This window comes from Muntiacus reevesi (genome assembly GCF_963930625.1).
Source record: "Muntiacus reevesi chromosome 15 unlocalized genomic scaffold, mMunRee1.1 SUPER_15_unloc_1, whole genome shotgun sequence".
Lineage (NCBI taxonomy): Eukaryota > Metazoa > Chordata > Mammalia > Artiodactyla > Cervidae > Muntiacus > Muntiacus reevesi.
In genome coordinates, this window is record NW_027077797.1 from 785038 (window position 1) to 800286 (window position 15249).

General features: G+C 48.4%; 1 gene segment (V, D, J or C); it reads right to left on the reverse strand.

Annotated features, from left to right (window-relative positions):
* Positions 1-1387: 1387 nt before the first annotated feature.
* On the reverse strand, positions 1388-1964 carry LOC136155134 (immunoglobulin heavy variable 4-38-2-like). The segment is given in 2 exon segments: positions 1388-1836; positions 1919-1964. Coding segments are annotated over 2 exon segments (495 nt in total).
* Positions 1965-15249: the final 13285 nt, after the last annotated feature.

Sequence of the window (15249 nt, forward strand, 5' to 3'; positions counted from 1 at the left end):
ACATGTTGTACCTGACTAAGCTTCAGAGCATTTGCACAGTAAAGGAAACTAGAAGCAAGGTGACAACTCTCAGAATGGGAGAAAATAATAGCAAATGCAACAACTGACAAAGCATTCATTTCCAAAATACATAAGCAGCACACACAACTCAATGCTAGGAAAACCAACAGCCCAATCAAAAAGTGGCAAAAAGACCTAAACAGACATTTCTCCAAAGAAGACATAGAGAAAGCTAACAAAAGCATGAAAAGATGCACAACATTGCTCATTATTAGAGAAAGCAAATCAAAGCCATGATGAGATATCACCTCACACCAGTCAGAATGGCAAGCATCAAAAAGTCTACCAACAATAAATGCTGGAGAGGGCGTGGAGAAAAGGGATTGCTTTTGCACTGTTGACGGGAATGTAAATTGATACAGCCACTCTGGAAGACGGTATGGAGATTCCTTAAAAAACTAGGATAAAACAACCATATGACCCAGCAATCCCACTCCTAGGCACATACCCTGAGGAAACAAAAATTGAAAGAGACACATGTAATCCATTGTTCTCTGCAGCACTACTTACAATAGCTAGAACATGGATGCAACCGAGATGTCCATCGACAGATGGATGGATAAAGAAGCTGTGGTACCTATACACAATGGAGGATTACTCAGCCATAGAAAGGGACACATTTGAGTCAGTTCTGATGAGGTGGATGAACCTAGAGTCCTTTAGACAGAGTGAAGTAAGTAAGAAAGTGAAAGAGAAATATTGTATTCCAATGCATATATACGGAACCTACAGACATGGTACTGAATAATTAATTAAAGGGCAGCAATGGAGGAAGAGACAGAGAAGATAGACGTATAGCCATGAGGTGGGGAGGAAAGGGTGAGATGTAGGGAAACTTGCATTGCTTCATGTAAAATGGATAGCCAACGGGAATGGCTGTATGACTGAGGAAACTCAAATATGGGCTCTGTATCAACCGACAGAGCTGGGTTGGGGAGGGAGATGGGAGGGAGGTTCAAAAGGGAGGGGATATATGTATATGTATGGCTGATTCATGCTGACGTTTGACAGAAAACAACAGAAGTCTGTAAAGCAATTTTCATTCAATTAAAAAGTTAATTAATTAAAAAAATGAGGGATGGTGACTCAGAGTTGTACTGAGCCTCTTTGAGAGAAGAAACAGAAAGCACACGTCCCTGAGTACTAGACCACGTGTGTGTGGGTGTGTGATTCACACAGACATATGTGTTAAAGACACAGCGATACTGGAAAGAAACGCAAAAACTACGAAAAGACTAGTGCAAGCAGTATGGGCCACAATAACGGAAGAGTGAGGACACAGAGGAGGTTTCCAGGGAATCGCTGGGCGGGAGGAGAAAACCAGATTCTAACACAAGGTCCCTCCCGGCGCCCCCTGGGCACCTGCTCCTGCGCGCAGTCCTGAACGTGGCGGCCCTGAGCGCCCCCTGGTGGTCGTGGGCGCCCATGCAGGAGGTTTTTGTCTGGGCTCACGCTGACTTCCCCTCACTGTGTCTCTTGCACAGTAATAGACGGCCGTGTCCTCAGGCGTCACGCTGCTCAGTGAGAGAGAGACTTGGCTCTTGGAGGTGTCCCTGGTGATGCTGAGCCGGGATTTCAGGGCTGGGTTATAGTATGTGCTTCCGCTATAACCTATGGCACCAACCCACTCCAGCGCCTTCCCTGGAGCCTGGCGGACCCAGCCTACAGCACAGCTGGTGAGTGAGAATCCGGAGACAGCGCAGGTGAGGGAGAGGGTCTGCGAGGGCTTCACCAGGCTGGGTCCCGACTCCTGCAGCTGCACCTGGGACAGGACCCCTGTGGACAGAGAGAAGCACGGTGACTCGCGGGCTCAGATGCAGCTCCCCCACGTGCCCATGTCTGACCCAGAGACACTCACCGCTGGGAGCTGACAGCACGAAGAGGAAGGTCCACAGTGGGCTCATCTTCGAGCAGATGAGAGGCACCGCTCCTGAAATCTCTTCAAGCCTGAGGAGGAGCCTGAATTTAAGTGACCTGGTGCTTTGTTTCCAGCCTGTGACCTGAGTGGATCTTTGCATGTGGGAGGGGCCTCTGCATAAAAAGCAGAAAGCAGTGACTGGAGGGCCCTGTCTATGAGGCTCCCCCTGTGAAAGTGGGTGCTGACTGTGCCTTCAGAGAACTCAGTCCCTGGCTGTAGTTCCCCTCCCCTTATCTGGGGTCTTTTGTGTCCAGGAGTGAAAGGATGTGGAAGGGCTGGTCAGGAAAAAAGATGTGGCCAATATCAATCACGGAATTTGGGAAGAGAGTAATCCCATGAATGTTCGTCTCTTCACTTGTCTACTATGCACTGCAGACTCAGGGTCTGCATAGCTGTCAAAAACTGTTAGTTTTTCTTTTCTGCTTTAGCTTATGCTCATAAACAGGATGCTAATACATTGGAAATAAAATGCACATAATAATTGCATTTAACTCACATATACTCAGTACAATTTAAATTTTATCATAACTCCCAAAGGATTTATTATTTCCCTTAAGTGGTGAGGATATTTCTTCACCTGGAACAGTTTAAAATTAAGAGCTGCTCTGGAGGTGGGGTTGTTCCTAACAACTAACCATGCAGTTTATTTTGTGGACAAAGTAGTCATTTCTGCTGAGATGCTCATCTTCCCAGCATGGCTGACTTGCCAGGTGGCCTGTCTTGCATTTTTCTGCACACAACTGAGTGTCTGCAGGAATTTGTGAACCTCAGGACCCGCTTCTTGAGGGTGGATATTGAGAAGTTTAAGGTTACCAATTAGTAAGGACAGACAGCACCTGGGAGCTCCTCAGTGCTCCAACATGCTGGCCAGGTGCCCTGGTCACTCTGCACAAAATCCGTCCTCCTCCAAGTGCTTATTTCTGCCTCTCTGTGTCCCTGCCATGAGATGGGAGCTCAGGGAACATAGACCTCATCACAGTGGTGAGAGGACACGCATGGTTCTTGAAGGTAAACCTTCACAGAGAATGGTATGCAGTGTGAGGGCGGCATGGTCAGAGGAAAGCCCCTCTTCAGGAAGCAGATTTCCTTGAAAACCCCACTGAGAGCAGCTTTCCCAAACCCAGGGTCTCCGTGTCCTGGACGGAGCCTGAGGTCCTCTGAGTCAGCAGTGCTGGAGAGCAGAGCTCAGCTCCCCCGTCTCCCTGTGGCCCTGAGGCTGTGGCCTCGCACCTGCATCCCGGCTGTGAGCATGTAGACTGGGGATGACGGCCGTCACCGCGTGTCCTGACTTTAGGTGGGTTTTCCGGGGGTGGTGAGTGCTGCCATCAGAGGTGCTATCTCTCCTGGAGCCAGAAAAGACCGGTGTGGGTCCCCATCTCTGACTGACACCCTGTCCGTGTGACCCTGGCCCTCTCCTGCCCTGAGACGTCACCACTTTGCGTCTGGGGCAGGTCAGCTCTTCCTCAGCACAGGGATCTCACCTGAACACTGACTGAGGTGGAACCTACTGTCTATGAAAAGCCCTTTCTGGTCTGGCTTTGACCATGACACTTCTGCACCAGCATGCCTTCTGTACCAGATCCTGTTTCCCGACACCTGAATGTGCTCTGGGGAGAGGTCCCACCTCACTCTGCCTCAGAGTGTGTGGCGTCACTTGTCCCAGATGGTAGGCACTATGATCAGGACTAATCCACGTGAACCTGGAACTGTGGGCCTCTGGCATCCAGGTCACTGAGCTTCTAGATGTGTCCTCATCCCTTGGCTCAACACCTTCGTCCATCATCAAAGCCAGTGGGGTCTTGTGTGCATCACCTAACAGGCTGTCCTCTCCTCCACTTTCTCTGACCTGGTGATCCCATTGGACCACCTGTAAAATCCAAATATGCTTCTCATCTCACGGGACTGGAAGACTGCAGACCACATCCCCAAATCCACTACCAGTTGGTCTATTATGGGGTTTAAGTTTATGGCATTAGAAGTGGGATCCAGAGAATCCCCAGCAACTCCTAAGTCGTGAGCAATCAGACACTGGTACCCACTCTGACCTGTTGAGTTCAGTCCTCTCTGGATGAGTGTGGTCTAGTAGTTTTGTGGGGAGTCTTTAGGGTTTTCTATCTACAGTGTTATGTAGATAATGAGAAATTTGCCTCTTGTGGTAAAGATTCTATTTGCAATGTAGGAGACCTGGGTTCAATCCCCGAGTGTGAAAGATTCCCTGGAGTAGGAAATGGCAACCCACACCAGTATTCTTGCCTAGAAAGGACAAAAAAGACTGGCAGGCTACAGTCAATGGGGTCACAAAATGTCAGACATGACTGATCGAGTAACACACACTTATCTCTAAACTCTGTGCCTGCCAAGTATTTCTGAATGAAAGCTAACAGTGATATCAGACTTCTTCAAGAATCTGGAAGTAAACAGTCAAACTTACTACCTACAGAAACTAGAAAACAAACACCAAAAGAGCCCAGAGGCAGTGGAAGGAAGGAAATAACAAAAAAGTGCAGAAATTAATAATATTGAGATGAACACACACATACACACAGACAAAACAGTGAAAACGATCAGTGAAATAAACAGATGACTTCTTTTTGTTGTCTTTGTCATTTTTGCTAAGACAAACAAAACCATAAATCTTTAGCCAGTCTTCAGAGGAGGAAAATGAATTTACTGGAATAAAAATGAAAAATAGAAAAGACATAAAGCTAATACCACAAAGATACAAAAAATCATATGCTATTATTACAAACAGCTGTATGCCAACAAATTGGAAATCTAGAAGATATGGACAAATTCCTAAACTATAAAACCTGCAGGACTGAATCAAGATGGAGACAACATGAGTAGACGGATCATTTGTTTCTAAATTGAATGTTATAATAATAATTTAAAAATCTTTCAAGGAGCAACAGTCTAGGAAAAGAAAGCTTCTCTAGGGACTTTTATAAAACATACCTTTGATGAATTTAATGCAAAACTTCTCAATAACTATTAGCAAATCAAATTCAACACTGAACAGAAAGGATCATGCACCCTCCTCAATCGTTTTTTACTCAAGGGTCATGGCAATGGTTCAAGATCCCAGCAGCAGGAAACAGGCTGGTGAAAGTGCTCAGCTTCAAACATGCACCACCTTCCAAAAAAGGGAATGGAAAGTAAGGGGCCAGATCAAAAGGCCCAGAGGCTGGGACAGGAGCCAAAGAAGATTATTCCCAGACCTTGAACTTGGTAGGGTTTGCATGGATGGACTTAAACACTGTCGGGGTCAGTGGGGCCTCCCTGGTGGCTCAGCAATGAAGAATCTGCTTGACGTGAAGGGAATACAGGAGACTTGGGTTCAGTCCCTGGGTCGGGAAGATCCCCTGGAGGAGGAAATACCAACCCACTCCAGTATTCTTGGCCTGGAGAGTCCCATGGACAGAGCAGCTTGGCAGCCCACAGTCCATAGGGCCACAAAGAGTCAGACACAACGGCAGGGACTGAGCTCACGTGCACACTGGGACCAGGGGTCCCTTCTGACTTACATTCATCCTTTTTATGGAGTGAAACTCCTTGTAGCTGAGATATTCCTGTCTTAGTGCTGTATTTTAGAACAAAATCCTCAAGCATAGCTGAGTTAGAGGACTAGATTTGGGACTTCCAGTTGATGGTATTTAGACCACCATTGCTCTGTAATCTTTATTATAATTGACATTATAATTTAGTGTCAGTTCTTAGGTTGACATTTTGGAGGATTTCTGTGATTTGCTAAGTGTAATGGGCCTATGGGATGGATGTATTTGCAGGGCTGAAGTTGGACTGTGTTTGTCTGAATCATTCATTGAGTCTATGAATGTCATCTCACATGGTACAAGGGGCTTTGGAAAATGTGACTAATTTAGAGGTCTAGAAATTTTGAATTTTCCTGGATTATCATGTGACTCCGTTGAAACCACAACTGTGTTCCTCAGAGGGAGGCCAGGACGTCAGACCCTGGGAGAAGTGACCACTGATGGAGGGTGCTCTGCTGGACTATGCAGATAAAGGAAGTGGCTGAGAGCCAGGGATGCAGGCAGTGAAGCTCTAGACAGGATACGGCAACGAAGCAGATTGTCCCTGACTTTATCCATTTGGGGGGCATGACAGGAGCTCAGGTGGGGTGGTCTGTAAACAAGCCTTTATTTCCCACACTCCTGGAGGCTGGAAGCCCCAGGTCAGGACACCAGTGAGGCTGCCTTCTGGTGAGGGCACCCTTCCTGGTTCACACTAGGCACCTTCCTTCTGGGTCCCCACCTGGTGGACGGGGACAGGCATGTTCTCTGGGGCTTCTTAGAAAGACTCCAACCCCATTCACGAGGGAGTCCACTCTCATGACCTAAGCACCCGCCTAGGACCCCGATTCTAACATCATTATCCTAAGAATTCCAAACATGAATTCTGGGAGCACAGAAGCATTCAGACCCTGAGAGCCTTGGGACTGTGGTCCTGCCACCCCTGGATTCCAACCCAGTGAAACTGCCATCGTACTCTGGACTGTGGACTGGAATGGAATACATGTGTGTTTATTTGAGCCCCGTGTGTGTGGGAACCTGACACAATGGTCAGCAGAGAAATACAGGCCAGGACGTGAGTCTCACATTACCCAGTGTCTCCCACATGGCGCCCTCTTACGAGGGGACCACAAGCACGCCCCTGGGGACAGGGCGCTGCAGGCTGTGGTCCGGGAGGAGCAATGCGCTGCCACAGACTGAGCGGGGCCTGTGCACATGTCGGCCCTGAGCCTGCAGCCAGCTCGTGGCGTCTGACTGGATGCCACGTGTGGGCTGCTTGGCAGAGACTGGGAAATAGAAATTCATCCTTGGGTTCCCCAAGGACGATACCACTTTTAAAGAGAAGGAATGAGCCAGAGGACTTTCCAGGACACTCTACAGAACAAGAATCCCAAACTTGATATTAACCAAATACCCCGGATAATGCCTCACCTAACATTCCCAAGAACAGTGAGGCTCTCAATAGCCCCGATAAAAAAGTGATAAAAATCCATAAACCTTTGGAGGTAAATCTTTATCTCGCATCTTTCTTTCATATATTTGTTATCTTGAGATCTTGCTCAAAAACACCAGTGTCCCACGAGAACATGATCTGATCTCTCAGACTCCAGACTCTTGGTGACGAGAAGTCAGGAAAACCATCATTTCTCTCCTCTCCTCTCCCAGCACAGCCGCCCTGCACCTCAGGGTTTCTGACACCCTCAGGATGTGGGTGTTCACACTGTGTGTCTCAGACAGTAATAAACAGCCATGTCCTCAGAACTCAGACTGCTCAGCTCCATTTAGGCGGTGCTGGTGGATGTGTCTGCAGCCAGCGTGACTCTGCCCTGGAACTTCTGTGCATACTTTGTCCACCATCTTTGCTGTCAATCTGTCCATCCATTCAAGCCCGTGTTGAGGGGCCTGTCACACCCAGTGCATGTCGTAGGCGCTGAAGGTGTATTCAGAAGCCGTGCAGCACACCTTCCCTGATGCCCCAGGCTTCCTCAACTCAGCCCTGACCGCACCAGCTGCACCTGAGTGTGCACACCCGTGGACCGGAGACAGAAAGGCATGAACCCCCCTGACTGGACCCTGTCCATTCCTCCACCCCAGACCGGGATGACCCTGACCTGGAGCCAAGGCCCCCGGAGGAGAACTCTCCAGCTCCCGTTCCTGGTGAGGGCTGTGCTCCCAGGACTGCTGTGCAGAGCCAGTGTTGTTGTGGGTGATGTTCTCAGGGCTCAGAATATCCAAATTTAACCTAGGACACCTCAGGCCATCGGCATGTTCTAGAGGCTGAAAACTTCACACTCAATTCATGGGCAATATTAGGAAGGAGTAGTCTTATGACCCATGACCACGCTCAGATGGAATTTGTGTGTCCGTGTCCTCATCCTTGTTTGAGGACGTGTGTCCTGCCATGTCCCTGACCCCTGTGCACTCAGAGCTCTTGCAGTGAGGGACCAGCCCCACAGGACACAGTCCTCAGCGTGAACCAGCCTTTAATGTCACAGAGACATCTTCACGTCTTAATCAGTGTGTTCCCCAAACTCTGCCACCGCTGGCTATTCACACACACATACACACACACAGCTGTCACATAGGCATGCAGAGTCACACACTTACAAACACGCACATACACAAACAGAAGCACACATGAACACACATACACACACACACTTACATGGACACACACACACTCACATACACTCACACACACACTCACATGCACACACATAACACTCACACACAAACACGCACACAACACACTCAGACACTCACATACACACTCACACACACTGACACACACATACAGACACACACTCGTACATCCACTCACAGACATATACACATGTACTTCCCATGGCCTCACTGAGCTGTGTATTCTCATCAGGACCCAATATTAAACTTCACCAGTCCTTGTCCTGCTAGGTATTGTCTTCTGTGAGAAGAGAGGACTCCGTCTCTGAGTCTCCCCAGCCCCCTCCCCACGTGCTCCTGGGCTGCAGCCCTGCAGTGGGATCCTGGGCGCCCCCCTGCCTGGGCTCACAGGGCATCCTAGAGTGTTTCTAGTCTGGTATGAAATGGCTGTGGTCTACCGTCAGAGTATTCTTCTAGAGACAGCATGGTCTTTTAATCATCTCTAGAAATAGCCTCAATCAATGCACACACTCTGGAGAGAGACCCAAGGAAGAAAGTTGTGAGAACACCTGGACGTCGCCTCCCTGGGGCTGCAGGAGCCCTGATGCAGCTGACACTCACAGTGCGTCCAGAGGCTCTCGAGGACTTGGGGTCCCTTTGCCTCCTGGAGCCCCCCGGGGGCTAACATCATGTCGCAGGATAGCTGCACGCAGAAGCATGGGGCACGATGCCCACTCCACCTACCGTCCCACTCCTGCGTTCCCCTGTTCTTGCAGCACCTTGACCCTGCAGGGGCCCCACAAGAAGGTGCCAGACTAGCCCCCTTGTCAGAAACCAGTGCAGTCGCCCCTGACAACTCACAGCACAAACGCCTGAGGGTCTCTAGTGCCCACCCCTGCGAGAGAGGAGACACCTGAAGTCGGAGGGGGATGAGGCAGCGCCCCTGTCTGCTGACTCAGGAGGTGCTGCCCTGGGGGAATGCTCACCCGGGGGACGGGGGGCGTTGAGCATGCTCAGGCACCTCAGTCGTGTCTGACCCTTTGGGACCCCACAGACTGTAGCCCACCAGACTCCTCTGTCCATGGGATTCTGCAGGCAGGAACATTGGAGTGGGTTGCCACAACAGCACCTTTCAGAGAAGCTAGGTCAGCCATGTGCGTGTCCCCTGGCAGGACATCTCTTCACCAGGACAGCCGCGGGGTGCATCCATCCTCAGACTCCATCCTGCTTCTCACCGTCCCTCCTGACCACCTGCCCGAGGACCTCAGGTCCTGGTGTCAGTGGGGAGACAGACCCACTGCTGAGTCAGATACATCTCCTCCAGCAGGACCCTGTGACAAACCCGCTTCTCCCCCCTGTTCTGAGTCTCTGATGGAACCTTCATAAATATTCCTGAGCATGTCAGATACCCAAGAGCAGGAGAGGGATTCTGGCCAAGTTGATCCGGCAGGAGGGAGACCGTGTCTGAGGCCAGCAGTGAGATGCTCCGAGCCACATCTCCAGCTGTGGGTACCAGAAACAGAAGTCCATATAGTTGACAGTAAGATTTTTCCAGGATTCACATACAAATGTGAGACCTGGATCAAAAAAAAGACTGATCTTTAGATTTGTGATACTGGAGAAGACTCATGAGAATCCCTTGGACTGAAAGGAGAGCAATCCAGTCAATTTTAAAGGAAGTGCAGTGAAGTCGCTCAGTCGTGTCTGACTCCTTGCGACCCCATGGACTGTAGCCTACTAGGATCCTCAGTCCATGGGATTTTCCAGGCAAGAATACTGGAGAGGGTTGCCATTTCCTTCTGCAGGGGATCTTCCCAACCCAGGGATCAAACCCGGGTCTCCTGCAATGTAGGCAGACGCTTTACCATCTGAGCTACCAGGGAAGTCCGCCCCTAATCTTAAAGGAAATTAAGCAGAAATATTCATTAAAAGGACTGATGCTGAAGCTGAAGCTCCAACATTTTGGCCACCTGATATGAAGGACTGACTCACTGGGAAACACCCTGATGCTGGGAAAGGTTGAAAGCCAAAGAAGTGGGCAGCAGAGGTGAGATGGTTAGACAGCACCACTGACTCAATGGAGTTGAATTTGAGCAAATTCTGGAGGACAGTGGAGGGCAAAGGAGACCGGTATGCTGCAGTTCATGGGGTTGCAAAGAGTCCAACATGACTTAGTGACTGAACAACAATAACAATGCAAGGCATGGATTTCTGAAGGTTATATAGAGAGCTTCACACAAAACCATCATCCTCAACTCAGTCATCATTGCAGGTTCCAGGCACACCACTGCTCTAAGGATTTAGATCTCCCCATCCTGTGTTGAAGTAGAGACAGAAGTCAGGTGACAGCCCTGCTGAAGGCAAGAGACTCTCTGGATTTGGGTGTGAGATTGATTGTGTGTCATAGGTGTGAGCTCCATGACCTGGCTTTCCCTGTTTTGTTCACTATCGGCTACACTGATGAGAAGTGTTGGGTCAGAACGACCACTGGCCATTTGCAGCAAAACATCGCGGGCAGGGAGGCTCATCCAGGACAGTTCTAAGATGTTCTCTCTGTTCTCTGCTCAGGGGGGTGCACAGAGGCTTAGCTCCACTACAGAGAATCTTGTGCTGGCGTTTAGATCCCACAGCTGCTTGCCTGCTTTGCTAGTCTGTTTCTACACACACACAGCAAGCGTGTGAAGCAGGTTGGTCTACTTGCGTGTTACAGATGTGAAGCTAAACTAGCCTGAACTTGTCGCAGAGGTGCTGCAGAGCACAAATCAGGGACGGTGAGGTTTCCTGTCAAGGCGTGGGCTTCTTACACTGGACCCGGCCCCATCGGAGGGGATCCTGGGCAGAGGTGGACATGCCCAGTGAGGCTGTAGGACTCTTCCTAGAAGGAGAACACTTGCTATTTCCCTGCATTTTAAGAAGCCCTGGTGAAGAGAGTGTATAGATCTGTTTTCAGCAGTTTCTGAAATTCATGTTATCATCCACCTGACTATAACCTTTCCTCACCCACCTATCTATGTGTCTGTTGGTAATAGCTCTGGTGATGGTTATTGGACATAAAGGAAACTGCACAGTAGAGCAGGATGCGGGTATGATCTAAGCCAGCAGGGATCCTATTGGACCTGGAAGCAAGGAGCAGATATAGAAACACCTCTATCTACATGCCCTCTAACTGGAATCCCTGAGGATCCCGTGGTGCTGCCTGGCTCATTTATGCTCCTCATGCAGGAGGCAACCAGGCAAGCCTAGGGCCACTCTCCTGGGAGGGACGGCTGGCCTACCAGTAGAGCAGGGCTGAGATTTCACAATGAGAAAGGAAGAATATGCTCAAATCTTGGTAAGGCCAATCTTAACTTTTTCACACTGTTCAGTTTAGACTAGATGTAAGCAGGGGAAAATGTGTATGACTAACTGTAAGTGGGCCTCTGGTTTTTACACTTGAGACACTTTTTCTTCCTCTTTTCAGAACACCTTCTCATTCAGAGACTGAATGTATCAGCTCAGAACCATGCGTCCAGAGAGGTTCCCCAGGGAAAACTGTTACATGGAGAGGAAGGCCCAACCCTGACAGGAAATGAACCGCTTAACCGCCATCTGCACCGGACCTGTTGCTAAAAGGCAAATCGTGGGTTCCCTATGCCTCCAAGGAGTGTTTGTGTCCTCCTGAATCCTGAATCACACAGTTGTGAGAACTGTGCGCCCCCTGGTGGGACCTGGGCTCCCCTGTAGCCCTCCTGTCCCCCTGCAGGGGCTTCTTGTCTGGGCTCACACAGACTCCCCGTCACTGTGTCTCTTGCACAGTGATACACGGCCGTGTCCTCGGTGGTCACAGCGCTCAGCTGCAGGGAGGACTGGCTCTCGGATGTGTCTCTGGAGATGGAGGTGTGGCTCTTGAGACTTGGGCTGTAGCTTGTGCTTCCACTGTAGCTAATGTAACCCATCCACTGCAGCCCCTTCCCTGAGCGTTGGCGGGTCCAGCCCCAGGAGGAGTGAGCACTGGTGATGGAGTAACCAGAGAGAGCACACGTGAGGGAGAGGGTCTGCGAGGCTTCAGCAGTTCTGGGCCCGACTCCTGCAGCTGCACCTGGGCCAGGACCCCTGGGGACACGGAGAGTCAGCCCCTGTCAGTCACCTGCAGCCACAGCCATCCCCACAGACCCCTGTCTGACACCTGAGACCCTCCCCTTGTAGGGCTGTCAGCAGGCAGAGGAGAAGACCCCCCAGCCTCATCTTCTTCTAGCGCACATCCCTGCCTTCCCTGCGACCTCAGCCTGTGTGAGGAGAGAGCTGTGGGCTCCCTCAGACCAGGGGTGGATTTTCCTCCAGAGAAGGTATGAGTGTTTGCATGTGGGCGAGCTCAGTCCTTGTAAGTAGGGACAGACTGAGATCACGGTACTCTTGTCCTTATTGCTTTCTCTTCCTATAATCTCTCCTATGCTGTGGTCCTCATCACTCGCAAGGGGATGGTTCACGTAAATAAATATTTAGTCCATACGGATGTTAATTGATGGCTGAATAAAAAATCCACGGTGTACCAGGAAGTAGGACATGACTTTGAGGATGAACAAGAATAACATAAGATGAAGTGGCAACTGTCACTTAAAGAATAATTCTAAATATCTTACATAGATACCCCTTCTTTCAATGATCTCTATGACTGTACTTGAACACATCGAAGAAGAATTCAGCAGAACAAACATGTATTCAGTGTCATGGATGCTAAGTGTACATTTCAGCTACAGTGTGGGCTTCACTGTGGACAAGGGAGAACTTCAAGTTTGACCTTGCATATAGCGATAATATCTAGACAAAACATCAAATATATGATCCGTGAAATAATGTGCTATATTCAACATCATCCAAATTATAAACTGTTTTCTTGCAAAGGCACTGCTGAGTGAGTAAAAAGACTAGACACAACCTGAGAATATATGTATATATTTATGTGTGTGTATATATATATATATATATATATAGTTGGAGTATAGTTGTTTTACAATGTTGCATTCATTTCTGTTATGCAGAAAAGCGACTCAGGCTTCTTATTCCACTGAAGGCCCTGGGCTATCTGGAGAAGGGCAGTAGCAGGCAAACAGCACAGCACCGTGTTCATTGCAAAAGTGCTGCTCAGACGGCTGTGAGGGGAGGTGTTTCAGGGAAGGAGTGGAGAGTCCTCTGCAATAGTACAGGTGTGGTTTGAACAGTTGGTTGTCATGACAACCTCAGATGAGGGCACTGGCAACATGGCATTGCAGGACACTCACGACATTCCTGATCCTTGTGGACATCCACCCCAGTTATTTCACTCCACCGTCATGGCAAGGTCATCAGATAAACCCACACCCGTGTTCCTATGTATGGAAGAAGAGATGAACCTGCACTCCAGATTGGAGCCTGAGCATCCTCTTGTCTCATGTGCGCCTGTCACTTTCAGCTGTGTATACACATCCTGTGAGTTGCCCCAACTCTAGCCCAAGGCACAGCAGGACGGTATTAGCACCTGGTGTCACGTTTCCAGGGGACCTCATGGGATGAATCCCCTAGAGCCTCAAGCACAGAGATAGACTTTAAAACACAGATAGAAGAGCAAAGGAAGAGAATGCTGAACAGTATTTAAAAATAATCCACTATAGCACTGCAAACAAGTACCCATCTTGAGAAAGAAGAATATATGCCGGGCCAGCCGGAAGATTTCAGCGAGGAACACGACGCGTTCCTTTAGGCTAAGAAATAAAGACACAGAACAGATGGGGTCGAGAGGATCGCTGCAGTCAGCGATGATTCTTTATTTCTCAGGGTTACATTTATACTAAACCAAGAAGAGAATCTTAAGAAGAGAAAATATTTTTCCATAAACATCACTTTGAGATAACAATCACCAGAACTCTCTGATAACGCCAAGGGATAAGAAAGGCATCCCATTTATCTTAAGGGTGGTCATGAAAGGCTTATCCATCTGCATCATGTGTGCATTCAAGGCTTCCAAATGTTCTTTAAGATTAACTTAGATAATAAATTCCTGAGAGGGGTGGTGGGACAGAGAGCTATGTCTGCGAACAGACCCTTGAGGATCAAGGCAGCTCCCATAGCCAGCCTTTTGGTTCAGGCCGCTCCCCGCAGCTCCCCCTCTTTTATTTAATAAAATGACGCGCCTGATTTTTATGGCACAGAAAATTATTGTGTAGGGCAGCCTTGATGTCCCACAACTCACTAATGAATTTCTTTATAATACAAGGTATAATGCACACCAAAAGTGCAAACACTAGGAGCACAGCCACGACCCCTGAAAAAATGTGCCAAACTGTAGTTACAGAGAGAAAATTTGAAAATAAACTGTTAACAAAATCTTCAGCATTTTTTGCCAAATCCATACTAGCCCAAGGAGCGTTTTCTATATCAAGAATTTCCTGATGAAGTTGTATTAGATCCAAGGAAATGTTTTCATTATACCAAATACCATTTAAATGTAATTTTATCTTATTCCAAGGGGTCTCAGTATTAATATAAACTTTTGGCGTAACACAAATCCAATGATAGTTAGTATGACATCTAATTTTAGCCCTCATTTTCAAGCCTTGTATTTCTTCTCCCAAAAATCTCACGGTATCATAGAGGGCATTTAACCTATCTTCTAATTTTCTATCTATATCTTCCTGAATTCCTAAAGCTTTAGAAGTATTTTTTGCTAAATCGTCTACAATGCTAGAAGTCTGCACAGATTGAGCTAAGGATACAGAAGCGGTAGTAGCAGAAGCAATTAAAGTTATAAGCGTTACTACTCCTAGAATTATTAACCCTATCCCCCTTCATGGCCTAGCAAGGGCTGTACGCATCTTATTCCACAGCTCAAGCCCTGACTCCTCATACCAAGGTTCAGTGAGGTTCACAGGCATCATGACGAAGGGCGGTTGTTTGACTATCAGAGCCCCAAAATTATTTTTCATACTTCTTACACAATTAGTCAGGGTACAATTAAAACAATGAACATGATATAGACTAGCATTTTTAGAAAGAGTCACAGAGCCAACAAGAATCATAAACGGATAGGGTACACAGACCCGAGGATACCTCCAAGTCTCATTCCACCAATGCGCTCTCCAGGATCATACTCCTTTGGTCTTCCCT